The following is a 20,164-nucleotide window of genomic DNA, read 5'->3' as shown; positions in this document are numbered from 1 at the left end:
TGACCCCCCCCCAAAAAAATAAATAAATGTCAAACACAGCATAGTTACTAATCAGAAAACAAAGTAAAAATGTCAACTCCCCCAAAGTAACCTACAGCTTTCAATTAGTACTAATCATCATCCCATTAGGATTTATTCAGATATAGACAACTTGATTGCAAAGTTTACATGGAAAGTGAAAAGCAAGATATGTGTGCATGTATGTGTTTATGTACATAAAAATTGGAAAAGTCATAACTACTTAAGACAAACCATATTTAATAGAAAGCTACAGTAACAAAAACTATGGGGTACAGATAAAGGTATTTAGACCAGCAAAACAAAGAGAATGCAAAAACAGATTCAAATAAATACAACTACTGAAAAAGGTATGAAAACAATTAAATAGGCTGAGGCATGCCTCTATCGTAGAGCCCTTTTCTAGAATGAAGGCAGCTTTAGATTCATTCACCAGCTGTGTAAAATAATAACAATAATAAGAGGGAAAAATATAATAAATGGCATTGGAATAAAAATCTATATAAAAAATTACCTTTGACTTACACCTCATATTTTATATAAAAGATGACTTAAAATGGATCAAAGATCTAAATGCAAAAGATAAAACTTTGAAAGTTTAAGGATAAAATATAGAAAAGATAATTGGGCAAAGAATTCTTAGATACATAATGATAAAGACAAAGACTAGTAAATTGGTAAGAGCACTTATGTGATGGAAATAATGAAAAGCTACAAAGTGGGGGAAGAGGGAGTGGTGAGCAGGAATTACAAACCACATTTCTGAAACATTACTCCAAAATATACTACCTTGCATGATAAAAAGCAGTACAAACAAAAAGATCTCTGATCTCCTTTCCTGCTTCTTGGAAATAGGTTATAAAACCTAAGAAAGATTTTCCAGACTTCCCAGAAGCAGATCTACAGGCTCTTAATGTAAAAGGTGCTCTCCCTCTAGCAAGTAAGGAACATCCCTTTTCTTCTGAAGGATATAGAGAAGAAATGGAACAAATAGTCATACAAAGTTTCTCCCAGTATTGCCACTTAATTTAGATCGCATCTTTTTGCCCTGGCTATCCATATTTCATCAAGCCTAAGCATAAAATATACATGTTTAGCTGTGACTCTAGGTCTTCATTTCTTTATGAGAACTTACAGGTGAGGTAAAACTTACACATAAGGACATGCTTTTCTCTTGTTAATCTGTGAATTTTTTTTCTTTTTCTTTTGGAGTCTGTTTTTGTTTTGTAATGGAGGCTCAATCACAAGCACTGGTTAAGCAGAGAAAACGTTTTTATCCCCACATGACAAAGGACTTTGATCCAGAATTATTTAACAACTATCATGAAGGGCAATGAACAACTAACCTCCAATTTAAAAATGGGTCAAAGACATGTAAGGTGAAAACAATTCCAACATCCATCAACTCTTCAGATAAATGTTGTTAAAGCTCATAGAATTTACAAACTTTAAGGTCATAAAATACAGTATGTCCATACAATAGATTATTCATCAATAGGAAGGAATAAAGTACTAATACATTTTACAACTGAGATGAACCTTGAAAATACAAGTTGGACATAAGAAAATCACCAACTATTGACTGCATTTTTATACAATGTCCATGACTGGCACATTTATAAAGACAAGGAATAGAATAGGGGTTAGTTAGGGATGAGGTAAAGGGAAAAAAGTAGCATGACTGAAAAGAAATGGTTTCTTTACGAGAGATAAAAATATAGAACTTTATGTAGTTATGGTCATACAATTCTGCAGTTATGCTAAAAACTGTCAAATTGTACAGTTTACATGAGTAAATTTAATGATATTTGACTTTTAAGTCAATGATGCTATTATTAGCTCCTAAAAGGAACACTATTATGCACCTACTACAATGGCTGAAACAACCTTAATGGAGCTGCAAAACAACTACAATTCTCATGTTTTTATAGTAGAAAACAAAATAGGACAACCACTCTGAAAATTAGTTTGACTTTTTTGTTTTGCTTCATTTTAAGACAAGGTCTCAACTAGGTAACTGAGGCTTGGCCTCAACTGCATGATACACCTGCTGATTTTACAAGTATGTTTCACTATGCCTGGCTTGACAGCTTCACACAAAGTTAAAGATATTCTTTAGCTATGACTCCCAAATCTTCTCAGTTATCTCCCAGGTATCTCTTCTAAAGAAATCTAAAGAAATAGAATCATGGGCTGGGAATGTGGCTCAGTGGTAAAGTGCTTGCCTTGCATGAATGAGGCCCTGGGTTCTATTCCTCAGCACCACATAAACAGAAAAAGCTGGAAGTGGCGCTGTGGCTCAAGTGGTAAAGCACTAGCCTTGAGCTGAGGGACAGTGCCCAGGCTCAGAGGTCAGACCCCACGACCAACCGAAAAGAAAGAAAAGAAAATCATGCAAAATCTTGGGTACAAAAGTTTATTGTAACTCCATTTTTAAAGTTTAAAAGAAATAATCCAGAAGGCTGGAAGTGTAGCTCAGTAGTAGACTAGCTAGCAATCTAAAATCTCTCAGTACTGCCAAAAACAAATAAATTATCCAGATACTTACTCTTCAGCAGATATATGGATAAAAAAATTAATAAATCTACCAATGGATTATAACATCATTAAGTAGTATTAAGTAAATAGTACAAAAATATACAATTTAGAAGAATCTTAAATGGCATTATATTGAAGAAAATAAGCTAATTTGTCGTTTATATGAGTCCGTTTATCTCAAAATTACTATATTATAGAGATACAGAAAAGACAAATGAAGCCCAGGAATATAAGGAGCTAGAGAACAATAGTATGAGAAATTCTTTAGGGGGGAAGGAGAGGTTAATGAAGCATTTGGTATTTTGTACTTTGATTATGGCAGTGGTTATACTCATCTATACATCAGTTTAAATTCTAAGAACTAGGACATGGTATGGTAATTTACACTTATAATTCCAACTATATGAAAGGCAGATAGGAGGATCACATTGCAGGGCCAGTCCAAGCAACAAGAAGTTGATAAGGTCTTATCTCAGGAGAACAAGTAATATGTAGTGGTGCATGCCTATGATCCTAGCATACATATCCTGTAATTCTAGCTACTTGGGAGATCAATTTAGGAGTATCATAAACAGAGACTTGGCCCCAGGTTAAAAAAAAATGTGAGAGCGTACCTGAAAGACAAACTAAAGCAAAAGGACATAAGCATGGATCAGGTGGTAGAGTTCATGCTTTGAAATCAAAGTCTTTAGTACAAACCTAAGTATTGCCTCTACTGAAAATTCTAAAAATAATATACCACAAAGAAAAAGATAAATATTATAATGATTTGTCTGATGGAGGCACAGAATTCCATTATGTATATATACCACATTTTCTTGATCCATTCACCTACTGAGGGGCTTCTGAATTGGTTCCATATCTTAGCTTAGAAAAAATAAGTGAAGTAAGCCAGGCCCAAAGAAACATAGGTCCTGGTTTCCCTTATTTGCAATAACTAGTATATGTCTGAGTCAAGCAGAAAAGGTCAGGTGAGTTGATGTTAGGTGAAATGAACCCCAAGATAAGTATTCAAATGTTTTTGCTTTCATGCAATTGTTTCTAACATATTTATAAGATGATTTCTTTGTTTCTTTGTATGTCCCTCCTCCACTGTATAACCCCTGCTTTCACTGTATCTGATGTTGGTATAATTTGTGGAGGGGAGGGGAAATAACAAATCGTTTAAATAGGGATACAGGTGGACCCATTGCAACAATGAGATGTACAAATGTCGAAAAACGAACTTTACAACTTTGGGGGAGGAGGTGGGAAGGTGGGAAGGGATGGGAAGGGGAAACAAAGGAGGAAGCAACAATGCTTGATAAGAAATGTACTCGTTATCTTGCCCATGTAATTATAACCCCTCTGTACGGTATTTTCACAATAAAAAAAAAATGATTTGTCTGTTTCCTTCTTTCTTTATTGCTGGGAATTTAACCCAGGGCCAAAGATCTGAAAAAACTAGAAATAGAAGCAACATATCTCAACATAATAAACTGTATATATGACAAGTGTACAGCAACATCATACTAAATGAGGAAAAATGTTAATCATTTTCCTTAGTATCTGGAACCAAGGTAAGGTATCTACTCTCTCCACACCTATTCAATATAGCACTGGAATTCCTAGCCAGAACAATAAGACAGGAAAAAAAGGGGAGAAGGAAAGCCAAATAAGGGAGGAGAAAGCCAAAATACCCTGTTTGCAGATTATATGACCTTATACCTAAAGGACCCTAAAGATTCCACCCCAAAATCCCTAGGTCTGATAAACACCTTGGAGATTATAGCTTGTCCCTGGCCCCTTTCTCTGCTTTCTAGCTGACATGAGGAAAGCAAGTTTTGCTCTGCCATAACCTATCTCACCACAGGTCCAAAACAATTAAGCAAGCAGATGATGGACTGAAACCTCTGAAACTGTAAGCCAAAACAAACCTTTCCTCCCTTTTAAGTTGTTTCTATCAAGTATCTGTTTCTATCAAGGCATGAAAAGTCTGACTAACACTGGGTATTTGCTAAAGCTAGCAGAAATTCACTGTAACTCCTCAAGAGTTAGATAATCAATAAGCAAGAATTCTACAAGTTCCTAAATAAAAGGTTGGACTGGATATTACAACTTAAATATTGTATGAATCTACACACCTTAGCTTCTAGAGTTACTAACCTACAAAGGTAAAAAAAAGTGAATATACAAAATTGTATACCTTCCAACAAAAAGTATCACTTTTCCATGTATAACTTTAACTTCCAGTTTTAAAAGACCAAATAACTATGAGATCTTAACAAAAAACCAAATCAAGATATATTGTATTTCTCCAAATTGCACGTGTAATACAAACATTAAGAATTAAATTCAAATTACTAATGTCTACTGAAGCTTAATTTCATTAAACTAAAAAAAAGTTATAAATTTCATGCAAAGTTCTGTAAGTATACTGAAAAAAAAATCTCTCCAAAAAGTTTATAGTGTTTTCTCCATTCAAAGAGTGGTGGTCCTCAAAAGACTCAAAACATCTGCATTCACTTTAAAGCTCATCAAGACAGAGTGACATTTTTAGGAGAAGCATATGGCTCGCTGAACAGTCATCTAGAACAGGATCTTTTGTCTAGTAAGCCCTATTGAAGGACCATTTACTTATGTATAGAGTGGTTGAATAAAGGAAAGAACATATTTCTGAGCCCTAGAAAACACAAAGAAATGGACTCTTCATCTAGCTTTGTTAAGGATACAGCAAAACATACTACAAAAGCAGTCAGATCTTTTCTCTCAGAGACAGTGAGAGTGCTCCCCAACATTTGAAACAATTCTATGAAATCACTGAAACAAAAGGACTCCAAAGAAGCAAGAAACTTTCTTAGAGAACTATATCCAGCCAAAGACCACCTCTCTTAAAAACACATTTCCATTTTAAAGGATAAAACACTTTCTTAAAACTTTGAAGGGCAGAGTTCAACAGCTGTGGTATATTAAACCTGAGCCCTTCCAAAAGGAAGAACAAGAGTCTCTAGAGAGGAGTAATAAGGCCTGCTTTCTCCAAAATGACCAAAATAACTTCTTTGCCTTTAAGAAAATATTTTCCTCATTAAAAAAAAAAAAAACAACAAAACAAGACTAAACAAAAATCACCTCTGTAGAGTGGAAAGCACAAAACTTAATTAGAATAGGAAAATAAGCAAAAATAGAAGATATTTGGTTTGATTCTGAAAATCTCTCTTATGCCTCTGTCAAGGAAGGTGGTGATAATTTTTAAATCTTTCAAGATACAACATGAAAGGTACTGGGAAAAGCAAACAAATAAACAAAAAAATAGTTTTCAGGTGTAGATTCCTAAGCTAAGCCTGTACCTATACTTACATAACCAATTATAACCAAGGCATTTAAATTTGGGATGCATACAAAATGTGACTCTAATGAACAACAAACATTTGAAAACTCACAAAACTAGAGAATGATCCCATTTTTTAAAAAATTCTGTCTAGGGCCAGATGCCGGTGGCTCATACCTATACTATAATTTAGCTATTCAGGAGGCTGAGATCAGAGGATTGCAGGAAAGTCTGTGAGACTCGTACCTCCAATTAACCACCTGAAAACTGAAGTTGCACTGTGGCTCAAAGTGGTAGAGTGCTAGGCTTGGGACAGTACTTAGGCCCTGAGTTCAAGTCCCACAACTGACCCCCTTCTCCACCCCCCCAAAAAAAAAATTCTGTCTAGGGAGTGCAAATGGGATCAAACAGCTAATTCCTAAGAACACTGCATTTTAGTTACTCTCATGTAATGAGAACACAAAGTAATTTACTAAAATATTCAGATATTTAGATGAAAGCCACTATAATAAACTATATAATGTGCAATAAGATTTTATCAAAATCTTTGAACTCTGCAAACAAAAAGTAAAGTTACAGTCTGGTGCTGGTGGCTCATGTCTATTTAGCATCCTCAGAAGTCTGAGGTTGGAGGTTCTAAGCATGTCTAGGCAGGAAGTCCCTAAGACTATCTCCAATTAATCATCAAAAAGCTGAAAATGGGCTGGGTGCTAGTGGCTCATGCCTGCAATTAAAGTTACTCAGGTGGCTGAGATCTGAGGATCATGGTTCAGAGACACAGAAGAAAAGCCCATGAGATTCTTATCTCCAATAAACTATAAAAAATAAAATAAAATAAAAGCCAGAAGTGGAACTATGGCTCAAATGGTGTGGAACAATGGCTCAAATGGTAGAGCACTGGCCTTGAACAAAAGCTTAGACCTTGAGTTCAAGACCGGTACAAGAAACAAACAAAACAAAAAAAACAACAACAAAGTTTTAATTAAGTAATATTCATCATTTAAAAAAACCCAGCATACTCAGTTACACTGGATGGCTAAATCAAACTATTACCTAGCAGTGTAAACTTAAAAAGATTTCATGTTGGTACCTTTTTCCTCATCTGAAAAATAGGGATAGGAACACCTGAGTTTGTAAGGTTGCTATGGGTAATTCAAGAGATAATATCAAGGAAATTCTGGACACATGGACTAATACATATTGTTAGAAATAAATGTAGCTGTTATTTATTTTAGCTCAGAATAAATACAACAAGAATGATATTCAGGTTATACCAAAGGGTAAAAATTTTTAGATGCTTTTCTATTTAAAGTTAACTACGTAGTGAAGATAACCTGCGTTCTATCTGAATGCTAATATTCACTCCATCCTCAAATACAGTTCTTCCAGCAAGTACTACACTTGGGAATCAAGTTGTTCACCTTTCTCTACAAACCTTACATATTAAAATTTCAAGTGAAGCTGGTCACTCTAATTCTAAAGAAGCCTTCATGTTTTAATAAGCATCCTTTTCCAAATAAACTCATCTCCACATCTTGGATGTGGAAAATTTGAATACAAAAGAAGAACCAGCCAGGCGCAGGTTGACTCAAGCCTGTAATCCTGACTACTCAGGAGACAGATCTGATGTTTGTGATTCAAAGTCAACCTAGGCAGGAAAGTCCATCAAACTGTTATTTTCAATTAACCACCAAAAGTCAGAAGTGGAGCTGTGGTATAAATGATAGAACACTACCCTTGAGCAAAAAAAAAAGATCAGAGACAGCATGTAGGCTGTCCAAAGAGTAATCAAAGCACTTGCCAAAGTATATAAATACAAATATATTTATAAGACAACTTCAATCCAGAAATTTAACAGGGTTCCAGGTGAATATTCTCAATTCAGACCACTGCAAATAATAAGGAAAAATATGCACTGCATATATTTTTATTCACATTTACCTAGGTTAGTGCTTCTCTGGCTTTCATTGATCAGTCTAATACTGCCTAAATATCAGAATAGGAAAACAGGTTTCCTGCTTTTTCTCACAATCACTCTTCACTAGATAATATATTTACCCATATATGTGATAAGTATTCACATGTAAATGTGTAAATCATAGTATACTTAAGAATCTCTGAGGTCCTACAAACATAGCCATGAGCTATATTTGAGGCAAATACAAGAAAGATGAGATCAGACTGAGTTAAATATATGAATGTTAAAATGAATGAACACCACTGCAGTAAAAATGCTGAGTCCAAAAGGGTAAAACAATGCAACAGCAATACTCCCAAGACACTATGTTGGAAATAAACACTACAATTTGGGGGAGAGGAGAGTTCCATGAGGGGTGGGGGGAGGGTGGAGAGGGAAAAGTGGGTAAAAAACAAGGGAGGGTGGAGCTGGGAAGGTGGCTCAGTGGTAGAGTGCTTGCCTTGCATGCATGAGGCCCTGGATTCAATCCCTCAGCACCACATAAGCAAAAAGCCGGAAGTGGCACTGTAGCTCAAGTGTTAGAGTGCTAGCCTGGAGCTGAAGAGCTGAGGGACAGCGCCCAACAGAGTTCAGGCCCACTACCTTCCTTACAGAACTGTACTCACTACCTTCCTTACAGAACTGTAACCCCTCTGATATCCCCCTTGTAATAAAATAAAAAATTTTTTTTTTTAATCCTGAGGTTAAGTATTGCTGCTTTGAAAGAGAGTGCCAACTTATGTGATTAATTGCCTCAATAGTTAAATTTGGGCCTGGTGAAGTAGCTCACACTTATAATCTAGCTATAATTCCTAGCTTCCTAGGAAGTGAAGAAGGGGGATGGACGTTTAGGAGACTCTATCCTAACCAATGGCTGGGCTCAGTGGTACATACCTGTCATCACAGCTATGGCACAATTGCTGTGCTACTGTACAAGCACTTTATGCCCAGCACAAGTAGAAGAATGGCAGTTCGGCAGGCCAGGGCATAAATGAACCTCTACCTCAAAACCAACACAAAAAGAGGCTGAAAACATGGCTTAATTCCCAGGATTGGGTAAGGGTGGGATTTAAATTTTTTCTGGAAAATCCCTTATGGGAAAAATAAATAAATAAATGTAGATAGCCAGTTTACGTGTCAGGCTCTATCTTGGGAAATGGTAAGTCACTCTATAGTAGATTTTAGCAGATCAGCTAAAATCACTCACCTTCCTTATTTCAATAACTTTCCTTCTCTTTATCTATACATTATTTTCTTTTTTACTTTCTTGCTTTTTCAAGTTTGGATTGACATATAACTAAATTCAAATGTTCGTGTAGTAGCTCCTGGCTTCTTTCCATTGACAGTTCCTTTTCTTTGGTTCCCAACTCACTTTATTACCACATGCCTGCCTTACCAATCCCACTCTCTTGTATTTTACTCAAGACATTTGAAATGTTATGCCACTTGCAAATGTCTTTTTAAGTGTTACAATAAAATGAACTTTACATGTGGAATTAACATTATTTGGTTCTTTTTCCATTCAGCCTTTCCAGATCCTCATTATTCTCAAATCATAATGATTTTTTTAAAGTCCTTCCAAACAATATGTAAGGAAAAGGAGGCAAAAATTTCCTCTAAGTAAGATGCATATCATAAATTCTCTGGGTTAAAAAAGCATAAAATTTAAAATGTGCTATCTTGTATTTAAGATTATTTTCCTGGGTTTTTAAGTTTTCAAGATGCAAAAGGTCATCATAATTTAAATTTTTATTTTCAAATCTCTTACAACATATAAGCAAGCAGAAACTATTAAGCCTATATAATAGTAATCTCACCAGTTTCCCAAAATCTAGTATCATCTAACTCCAACCACATAATTGCTGTGTCTTAAAGATAGACATACAAAGCTGGGAGCTAGTGACTCACACCTGTAATCATAGCTACTCAGGAGGCTGAGATCTGAGGATCAAGGTTCAAAGCCAACCCAGGCAAGAAAGTCCATGAGACTCTAACCTCCAATAAACCACTAGAAAACCAGAAATGGCGTTGTGCTTCAAGTGTAGAGCGCTATCCTTGAGCTGAAGAGCTGAGGGACAGTGCCCAGGCCCAGAGTTCAAGCCCCCGCCCCCACCACCACAAAAAAAAAAAAAAAGAAAGAAAGAAGATAGACATACAAGATGTGGTTTGGTTACCAAACACAAGTGGTTCTCTAGAAGTAGTTTTCAATTCTAGGCTACTATAAGTACATTATTATTTGGGGATGTGAAATTAATTCCCCTAATGTCTAAGGAGAAATAAAGTATACTGATGCTATATTAGCAGTAAGTTACTCAGTGGAGTATTTTACCTTAGGAAGCACCTTGTTACTCCTCATGTTCCCCATATGTAGAACAGTTAAAAATTTGTCTTTTTCCTGTCCCCAACATTAGAACCTTCATTTTTCAGTGACTCTGTTATATATGCATTGGTCTACTATTTATTGTATTCAGAAAGCCTTTTATAAACCCCAGACTCTTCTACGTAGGACACTGTTTTCGGGCCAAAACACCCACTGCCTTAATAAAATTCCCCCACAAGAGTCAGTTCTAATTAACTCTTACTAATTCTGCATATCCTCTGTATTTATTCAATGTAACACTGAATAGGTTCTGTATTCAAGTTTTACTTTTCTGGGGGGATGGAAGGAGCCTTTCATATTTAGTCTAAAACATTTAGTATAGTCTCCAAAACATGCAGTAGACACTCAATAAAACTCCTGGTTAATACTTACACTAACAAGTTGTGAAGAAAAAAGAGCGATAAAATATATTTAGTAAACGAAAATGCCTACTCCGTCTAAGTGTGTCTATGGTATCCGTCCTATATTGTATTTCAGGAAAATTTAAGAGAAATATAGAGATGTAGCAAGAAGGAAAAAAAAAAAAGGAAAAGAAAAAGACCACCATCACAAAACTGCTGCAAGGCAATACAATAATAACCACCAATGTCTGAACTACAGTAAAAGTGGATGGGAAACCTGTCCAGTACTACCACCAGTCTTTAAAAAAAAAAAAGGCCTTTCTAAGCTTGAAGGCGTAGTGAGGGGTAGAGCTCACATCTGACGTTCAAAGTCCTGGGTTCCACGCCAGCCAACCCTCCATCTCGGAAACATAAAAAGAAAGCAGAAGTATGATCACCTTCCAGCATTGCCAGTCGTGGTGTTATGGGGGGGGGGGGGGGGGAGCACACCCAGGTGAAATTCCTAAAAAGTTTTCCTCCTTCTGCAGACTGATGAAGAAAAGGAAATAACCCGGCTGTTCGGACACGCACCCGATAACAGATGAGCCCACGGACGGGCGGACGGAAGGGCCGGGTTGACGGGGGACAGGCGCGAGGCCGGCACCCGAGGCCGGCACGCGAGGCCTGCACCGAGGCCGGCACACGAGGCGGGCACCCAGGGGCCCGGGCAGCTCCGCGCCGGCACCCGAGGCCGGCACCCAGGGCCCGGGCACCCGAGGCCGGCACCCAGGGCCCGGGCACCCGAGGCCGGCACCCAGGGCCCGGGCACCCGAGGCCGGCACCGAGGCCGGCACCGAGGCCGGCACCCAGGGCCCGGGCACGCGAGGCCGGCACCCAGGGCCCGGCACCCAGGGCCCGGCACCCAGGGCCCGGGCACGCGAGGCCGGCACCCAGGGCCCGGCACCCAGGGCCCGGCACCCAGGGCCCGGCACCCAGGGCCCGGCACCCAGGGCCCGGGCACGCGAGGCCGGCACCCAGGGCCCGGCACCCAGGGCCCGGCACCCAGGGCCCGGCACCCAGGGCCCGGGCACGCGAGGCCGGCACCCAGGGCCCAGGCACCCGAGGCCGGCACCGAGGCCGGCACCGAGGCCGGCACCCAGGGCCCGGGCACCCGAGGCCGGCACCGAGGCCGGCACCCAGGGCCCGGCACCCAGGGCCCGGGCACGCGAGGCCGGCACCCAGGGCCCGGGCACCGAGGCCGGCACGCGAGGCCGGCACCCAGGGCCCGGGCACCCGAGGCCGGCACCCGAGGCCGGCACCCAGGGCCCGGGCACCCGAGGCCGGCACCCGAGGCCGGCACCGAGGCTGGCACCGAGGCCGGCACCCAGGGCCCGGGCACCCGAGGCCGGCACCCGAGGCCGGCACCCAGGGCCCGGGCACCCGAGGCCGGCACCCGAGGCCGGCACCCAGGGCCCGGGCACCCGAGGCCGGCACCGAGGCCGGCACCCGAGGCCGGCACCCGAGGCCGGCACGCGAGGCCGGCACCCAGGGCCCGGGCACCCGAGGCCGGCACCCAGGGCCCGGGCACCCGAGGCCGGCACCCAGGGCCCGGGCACCCGAGGCCGGCACCCAGGGCCCGGGCACCCGAGGCCGGCACCCAGGGCCCGGGCACCCGAGGCCGGCACCCAGGGCCCGGGCACCCGAGGCGGGCACCCGAGGCCGGCACCCAGGGCCCGGGCACCCGAGGCCGGCACCGAGGCCGGCACCGAGGCCGGCACCGAGGCCGGCACCCAGGGCCCGGGCACCCGAGGCCGGCACCCGAGGCCGGCACCCAGGGCCCGGGCACCCGAGGCCGGCACCCAGGGCCCGGGCACCCGAGGCCGGCACCCAGGGCCCGGGCACCCGAGGCCGGCACCCAGGGCCCGGGCACCCGAGGCCGGCACCCAGGGCCCGGCACCCGAGGCCGGCACCGAGGCCGGCACCCAGGGCCCGGGCACCCGAGGCCGGCACCCAGGGCCCGGGCACCCGAGGCCGGCACCGAGGCCGGCACCCAGGGCCCGGGCACCCGAGGCCGGCACCCAGGGCCGGGGCACCCGAGGCCGGCACCCGAGGCCGGCACCCGAGGCCGGCACCCAGGGCCCGGGCACCCGAGGCCGGCACCGAGGCCGGCACCCAGGGCCCGGGCAGCTCCGCGCCGCGTCGGCCCCGCCGCCGCCTCCCTCCGCGCCCCTCGCGCGGGCCCGCGCCCGCACCCCTCGCCCCGGGCCCGGCGCCCCGCGCCCACACGCGCCCCGGTCCGCCCGGCCTCCCGGCAGGAAAGGGTCAGCGGGAGGACGCCGGCCCCGGGCCTCCTCTTCCTCCTCCTCCTCCGGGATTCGGGCCGCACGGACTCCGCAAAAGCGGGGGGACCTGAAAGCCTGAAGAAGAAACCTGACAGGTCTGTTACCTGGACGGAACTCGGGAAACCGCCGCGGCCGCGGTCCTCGCCGCTCCGGTCCCCAACAACGCCTGCCTCAGCGCCGCTGACATTGAGGCCGCCGCCATCTTGCCGTCGGCAAACACCGGGATGTAACGACGGGTCCGCGCGAGGGACTAACTTCCTTCGCTCTCAAGCGCGTGCAATCCTAACGTGCTACAACCCTGGAGTGCTTTGTTTTCCTTTTAATACTGAGGTTTAGACAGGAGTTCAAAAGTATGGTTGAAAGAGCTAAGAAGAAAGATGCAGAGGCCAATTTTTTTTTTTAAATTAATCATTGTTAGTAGGGCTGATTATTTACACTGGTTCTGAAAAGACCAAAAGAAAATATTTGAACATTTAAACACCTGCAACTCATAATTTTTCAAAGAGCACAGAATATCCGGGGCTGGGCTCACTGGCAGAGCCGGAGGGCTCTTTGAGAAACCAGACTAGTACTTTCCCAAAGTGTTGCCAGATTCAGTTTGCAAGCCCTCAGATCAGAGCTGTATTTAGTTTGATGTTTTATAGTTATGATGATAATATTTTTCCACACGAAAAATCTGGCCTGGCAAAGACGTTTTCTTTTTCTGTCTCCTTCCTTCCTTTCTTCCTTCCCTCCTTCCTTTCTTTTCTTTTTTGATGTAAAGACTTGTATGAAACCCAATGGAAAATAATGCTTTTTAGATGTTTAATGTTGTTTTTGATACACATAATTGAACATATTTTGAGTTACGAATGTATACTTGATATGTGTATACATTGTTTAGTGAACATAATATTCAGTGTTAAGGTTACCAAACAATAACATCTTACTCTGTCCGGAATGTGTGACCATAATCCATAAAAACACTACATCCTAAATGGGTGACCATAATCCATAGACATCAGGATTATTATTGTCCTTATTATTATAGTTGTTTTGGTACTAGGACTGAACCTAAGGCCTTGTGCATGCCATACATACATTCTACCACTAATACATGTCTGTAGCCCTCAAAATATTATTCATTCTTAGTACGTATAAAACAAATGTTGGGAACATGTTTGAATTGTAGACTGCTCACCTGAAAGAACAATGATTTACTATGGATTATAAAAAATGAAATGGAGGTTATTTTGTTTTTTAAACAAATTTGTTTGAGAAAGAATATTCCTGCTTTCAAAACCAAGAACATGCAAACATTAATTAAATGATAACGATTAAAAAGAGGATGAAGAATAACTTGATTCTGTATTATGACCAACTAACGGATTTACTTAGAGGAAAGGTAGAAGAAAGAAAAAGGTAAGAAAATCTACATGAAGCGAGGCAAGTGAGAGAGGCAAATGGCCAGAGGGATGTTTTTTCTTCCAGCCTTTTCATTTTGAAATGATGGAATCATAGGAAATTACAGATACAATACAGAGAGGTTTTGTGTACCTGTCACCCAGTTTTCCTGATTGATTACATATTACATAACAAAAAAAAAACAAGCTCAAAGCTAAGAAATTGATGTGGATAGAGGGTACAGTCCTGTGTAACTCTATCACGTATGTCAATTTTTCCCCATCAAAATGATAAAGTTTTCCAACACAACAAAGTTCTCTGTAGGGCTACTGTACCTTCTCAACCCTTGGCAAAGGTTATTTCCATTTTTATAATTTTTACACTTTGAGGATAGTCTTATGCAATGAGTGACCTTTTCAGATTGGCTTTTTAAATTCAGAATAATGCCCTTGAAATCCATCCAAGTTATTCCAAGTTAATAGTTGGCCCTTCCTCATTACTGAGTAGTATTCCACGCTATGTACAAACCACAAGTTGTAAAGCATTTACCTACTATAGCACATGTCATGAGTTCTTATTCAGAGCTATTACATGAGCAGCTATGTACAGGTTTTTGTGCAACAAATTTTTATTTTTCTGAGATAAATGCCTCAAAATGAGATTGCTGGGTCACAAGCTATGTATTTATTTAGTTGTTATTGTTGTTTTCCAGTACTGGAGATCCACCCAAGGTCTCAGAAACATACTCTTCTACTGAACTATATCCTCAGTCTCCTAATAATTTTTTTTTAAAAAAAGAGACAGTCTTACTATACTGTTTAGGTTGGCTTCCAGTTCATTACCATCCAGCTTTAGCCTCTTGGGTATTGACAAAGCTTTTCATTCATTTAATGTCCTTAAGCTTTATTTCTCAAATGATATTCTGAAGAATGCTAATTTTAGAGTATAATAGATGTTCTTGAAACAATGATTCATACTAATATGTGCCTAACTAGGCTGTTTACAATGTCCTTACAGCAATTCTTAATTCCTCTCTTTCATTTATTGTTCACTTAGTCTTTCAAACAGATCCAGAATTTGACTATGTCTCCTGCTTCTACTGCTACTACTGAGATCCAAGTCACTACAACTTCTTGGATAGATTTGTCAATAACCACTTAACAGTTTCCACACAGCAAACACAGGTATTGAAATAGAAGTCAAATCAAGTCACTGTGTTTTAAACACTCCCATGGGCTAAAGACCTTATTACAACATTTATACTCTACACAGTAGCTGGCAGTATAGCTTAGTGGTACACAAAGTATAGTTTAGTGCACTTGCCTAGTATGAGTAACCTTTGGGTTTAGTTCCAACACTACAGAAAAAAAAAATCTTAAAAGGCTCACTGACTTCATTGATTACTCTTGTCACCGCATTCTAGACCCATTCATCTCTCTGATACTTCTGGAATATACCATCCACATCTCTATCTGTAGGCCTTTGTACTTGATGTTCCCTATGCCTAAGATCTGGAATACTCGTTTCCTATCTCCTTCCCCACAGAGTGCCTCTTCTCATGGGTCTTTGTTCATAGGTCATCTTCATAGGCTAGCTCTTCCTAACCGCCTTTGTCTACAATCTTGACTCCACCCTAGCTATTTCAACATGTCTTTCCTGCTTTATTTTTTTCTACTTATCGATTTTATGTATCACTGCCTTATTAAATTTCTATGATTAATATAAATGGTAAAATAAGAGCAAAAAAAAATCCTTTCATAAATACAATCAGTCTTCCTCTAGCTTGGACTTAACTTTTCCTTACCTTCACAGTAATGCTTCCAGGAACAATTGTTGTAACTCTGCAATGGATGTTGATCAAATAAAGAATTCCTTACTTAGCACTCAATAATTAATAAATTAAACAATTTGATTCTCTCTTTCACCTTTTACTATGTTCCCTACTGGGTCACGTATTCATTCTGGTCTCCAATTTATAAAATAGCACCTTTTAAAAATCCCTCCAATGGCTTACCATATCCCTCAGGATGAAGACAAAATTCCTAATTTAACAGGATCACATGGTCTGTTCCCCATTTCCCTCTGAAGCCCACTTTTCATGGTACTAATAGGCTGTCTTTTTTTCCTGACCTTGAGCCTTTTATAGGCTATGACTTACTCTAGTGCCCTTCCTTATCTCTTCTCTAGTTTCTCTATTTTGCTCTTTAAATCACATCCTTGAGTTACTTTCTTTAGACTTACTGCATGTGGTAGAATCTGAGTATCTTACGGGCTCTTCCAACCTTCCATTTCCTGGCTGATGGAACCCAACTCCTTCAATAGACTAAAATTCTTATATACTTATTTTTCATGAGTTCTTGAAGCTAGCACATGATCATACACAAGGCCAGTGGAATCAGAAATATCTTCTGAGATAAAAGACTTCTGGAGAGAGAGAAAGAGAGGGAGACAGAGCCAGAAACAGAGAGAGACAGAGACAGAGAGACAGACACAGAGACAGACAGACACAGACACAGATATAGACAGAGAGACAGATAGAGAGACAGAGAAACAGAGACAGAGACCGAGAGACAGAGAGAGAGAATAAAACAAGAGAATAAAACTAAGAGAGAAGCGCTTGCCTTGCATGCCTGAGGCCCTGGGTTCAATTCCTCAGTACCACATAAGCAAAAAGAAAAAAGCCGGAAGTGGCACTGTGGCTCAAGTGGTAGAGTGCTAGCCTTGAGCTGTAGAGCTGAGGGACAGCGTCCAGGCCCAGAGTTCAGGCCCCACAACCGGACCAAAAAAAAAAAAAAACTAAGAGAGAAAATAACATCAATGAGCCAACATGGAACCAACTTCGTCTTTTTTTTTTTTAATTGTGAAAATACCATATAGAGGGGTTACAATTACACGGGCAAGGTAATGAGTACATTTCTTATCAAGCATTGTTGCCTCTTCCTTTGTTTCCCCTTCCCATCCCTTCCCATCTCCTCCCCATCCCTGTCTTTCTCTCCCCCCTGTATCCTTATTTAAACAATTTTTTCCCCTTCCCCTCCACAAATTATACCAACATCAAATACAGTGAAAACAGGGGTTATACCATGGGGGAGGGACATACAAAGCAACAAAGAAATCATCTTATAAATATGTTAGAAACAATAGCAAGAAAAAACATTTGAATCCTTATCTTGGGGATGGAACCAACTTCTAAACCAACTCTGATCAAAATACCTATAGACTTCCTGTTACATTAGATAGTAAATATTAAAGACTTTATTTGACATACTCCAATCCGTAACACATTTTCCTATCCTTTTAAACAAGAAAAGTACTTTAACTTCTGTGACAAAGTCAACTCTGTAGCCTTCCCTAGCATGATATTCTCTTTTCTAGTACCTCCTTTGCTTTGGATTTAATGCAGCATAGTTGACTATCAAGATATAAAGAAGATAAACTGAGGAGAAAAATTCCTATCTATTTCTGTAGATCATTTTTTCTGGAACCTACCCTAGTTTACCCCTTCCCCTTTAAATTGTGTCAAGTTCTTTTTATGTAGAGCAGACCTCTAATTCACAATCCTCTCAGCCGATGAGTGCTGGCATTACAACTTATACCTTTATGCATGTCTCACCCAACCTTGTTGTTGATACATAAGTTATTTAGGAACAAGTGAATGAAGCTAACTGGATGTTGTACATAGGGCTTCCCTCTTGCTAGACAAATTCAATTAATTGATTCATCTGTAAGCCCTTTTTAAAAATTGATTATTTTTTCTTGTGTATTTTTTTTCAAATTTTTTATTGTGATTAAGTGGTTACATAATTTCCCAAATTTCACAGTATTGTGGGATAGTGATGCTCAGTTAAAGTCACAAACACATTCTAACTTTCCTGGAGCAAATTGTCTATCATGGTTTATAATATTTATGAGTTCGATGAGTTCGATGAGCTTTGCGATACAGTTATTTCTTCCACATTGGGTGATATGTACATTTCTTTTGTTTTGCGTAGCATCAGCTGTTCCCTCTTTCCCACTTGTTCCCTCCCTCCCATCACTGCCATTAAGTTGCTTAGTTCATTTTGGTCAATGTCCAGTGCAGCGGATGGGTCCCGCTGCTATATGTTTTTCCTTAATTCCCTCTAGTTCTGTGTTGTCTTCCTAGTTCCCCTTCAGTGTACACATATATACCATACATGTGATCAACAGCATGAGGTTATTTAGTAGTGATTCGACCAGAAGAATGGAAGTCCTTTGTTTCTTAAGTCCTGTTAATTTTGTCATATCACCTAACATTTTTGGATTTAACATCCTCTTATCAGGGAAACCATGTACCGTTTGTCTCTTTGCTCTTAGCTTACCTCGATCAACATGATTTCTTCAAAAATTGATTATTTTTTAAATAGGTTTTTACTTTATACTCAGGCCTGCCTAGACTACAGTTCTTTTATTTATGCTTCCTGAACTCTCTGGAAATAAAGAGCACACATTACCATATCTAACCTTGGTGCTTACTCTGTAGTTTGGGATAATAGAAGCCTGTTCCATACCCAGCCATTGGTTGAGATGGAGTCTCAAGAACTTTCTTTGTTTATCCCAGGCTAGCCTCATACTGAAATCTCCCAATCTTCACCTCCCAAGTAGCTAGGATTTCATTAACTACAAACTTTTAGAATGCCAAAAGTAAGAAAAATGTCCCCTCAGTTATTTTTTGCTTAGAAAAAGAACATGTGCAAACTATATTTAATTGTTGTCTTGGGTCTATACATTTTATTGGTTTCTAAAATTTTATCTTTGATTAAATACCTTTTTCTGAAGACCTTTGGATATCTCCATCAAGAAACTGTATTGCTGGCAAGAAACCTGAAGCATAAATCTACTTTTTACTAACTTTGCGTTAAAAGTAAAAATAATTATCCCCTTTTATTTCCATAAGTGTTACATTTCAAGTACTGGATATTTCAAATACTAGAGAATGAATTGAATAGGAATAATTTGTTGTGTACATTTATTCTTTTATGATTTTCCCTAAAGAAGAGATTATATCAATAACTTTAATAGAATAGCTAAGACTGAATGCCATTTTATTTTTCAAATAGGAATAGTAAAATATGAATCAGCTTTTTGCTTGCATTTCATGCATGGTGGCCAAAAGAAACATTTAGCTTAATCTTTCTGATGGTATGTGAAATTTACAGTGGATCTGAAGTTGTCTGTTTTTAATTTTTCCCCTTACACATAGGTCTTTAATAAAACATCCAGAAAAACTTAAATTAAAACCAGACATTTGTATTAGAAGTTTTACATACAATCACTATAGACATGACAAAATTCCACCATAACTTACTACCTACAAACAAAAATTTTAAATGGCATCTTATTTTTCATGGCTACTTTAATTTTTAAAAAATTGAATTAATTCCTTATCAATCTTAAACTGAAGGTATGGCTTAACATGTAGAATGCCTGCCTAGCAAGTACAAAGCCCTGAATTCAAACCTTAGTTCCCAGTTTCCAGTTCTCTCTCTCTCTCTCTCTCTCTCTCCCCCTCTCTTTCTCTCTCTCCCTCTCTCTTGTGCTCTCTCTCTCTCTCCCTCTCTTTCATATACACAAATCATTATCATTCTGAAAATATTATCTTGACATCTGGCAGGTTGCTAAGACTTCATCAGCCAATGAAATAATTTCTACCTATAATAAAGAACTTGAAATCATTATTAAAAACTACAGTCAAAATTCTTGGTTTTCCCACATCAATTTGATCATATGTCTCTTCATACTCTTGAGTTTCAATCCTAAATTTTCAACCAGTATATGCCATTCTCAAACTTACTATGTAAAAAAAACAAAACTAATTATATTCCTTCCCTCTTTCCTAACTCCAAGCAAATCTGTTCCTTCTCTCCAATATTCTCTATCTTGGCAAAATACTACCATACT

General features: G+C 40.4%; 1 protein-coding gene across 1 annotated transcript in view; it reads right to left on the bottom strand.

Annotated features, from left to right (window-relative positions):
- Ndufs4 (NADH:ubiquinone oxidoreductase subunit S4) overlaps positions 1–13,100 on the bottom strand; it is a 72,063-nt gene extending 58,963 nt beyond the window's left edge. Inside the window, exon 1 of the mRNA XM_042690609.1 lies at positions 12,967–13,100. Within this exon, the coding sequence (XP_042546543.1) occupies positions 12,967–13,064 (98 nt within the window). The 5' untranslated portion in view covers positions 13,065–13,100. The remainder of the gene's footprint in view (positions 1–12,966) is intronic.
- Between the last annotated feature and the right edge of the window lie 7,064 nt (positions 13,101–20,164).

Source organism: Dipodomys spectabilis, unplaced genomic scaffold, assembly GCF_019054845.1.
Source record: "Dipodomys spectabilis isolate Male_0828 unplaced genomic scaffold, ASM1905484v1 ptg000138l, whole genome shotgun sequence".
Classification (NCBI taxonomy): domain Eukaryota; kingdom Metazoa; phylum Chordata; class Mammalia; order Rodentia; family Heteromyidae; genus Dipodomys; species Dipodomys spectabilis.
This window is presented reverse-complemented; position numbering and strand designations above follow the sequence as displayed.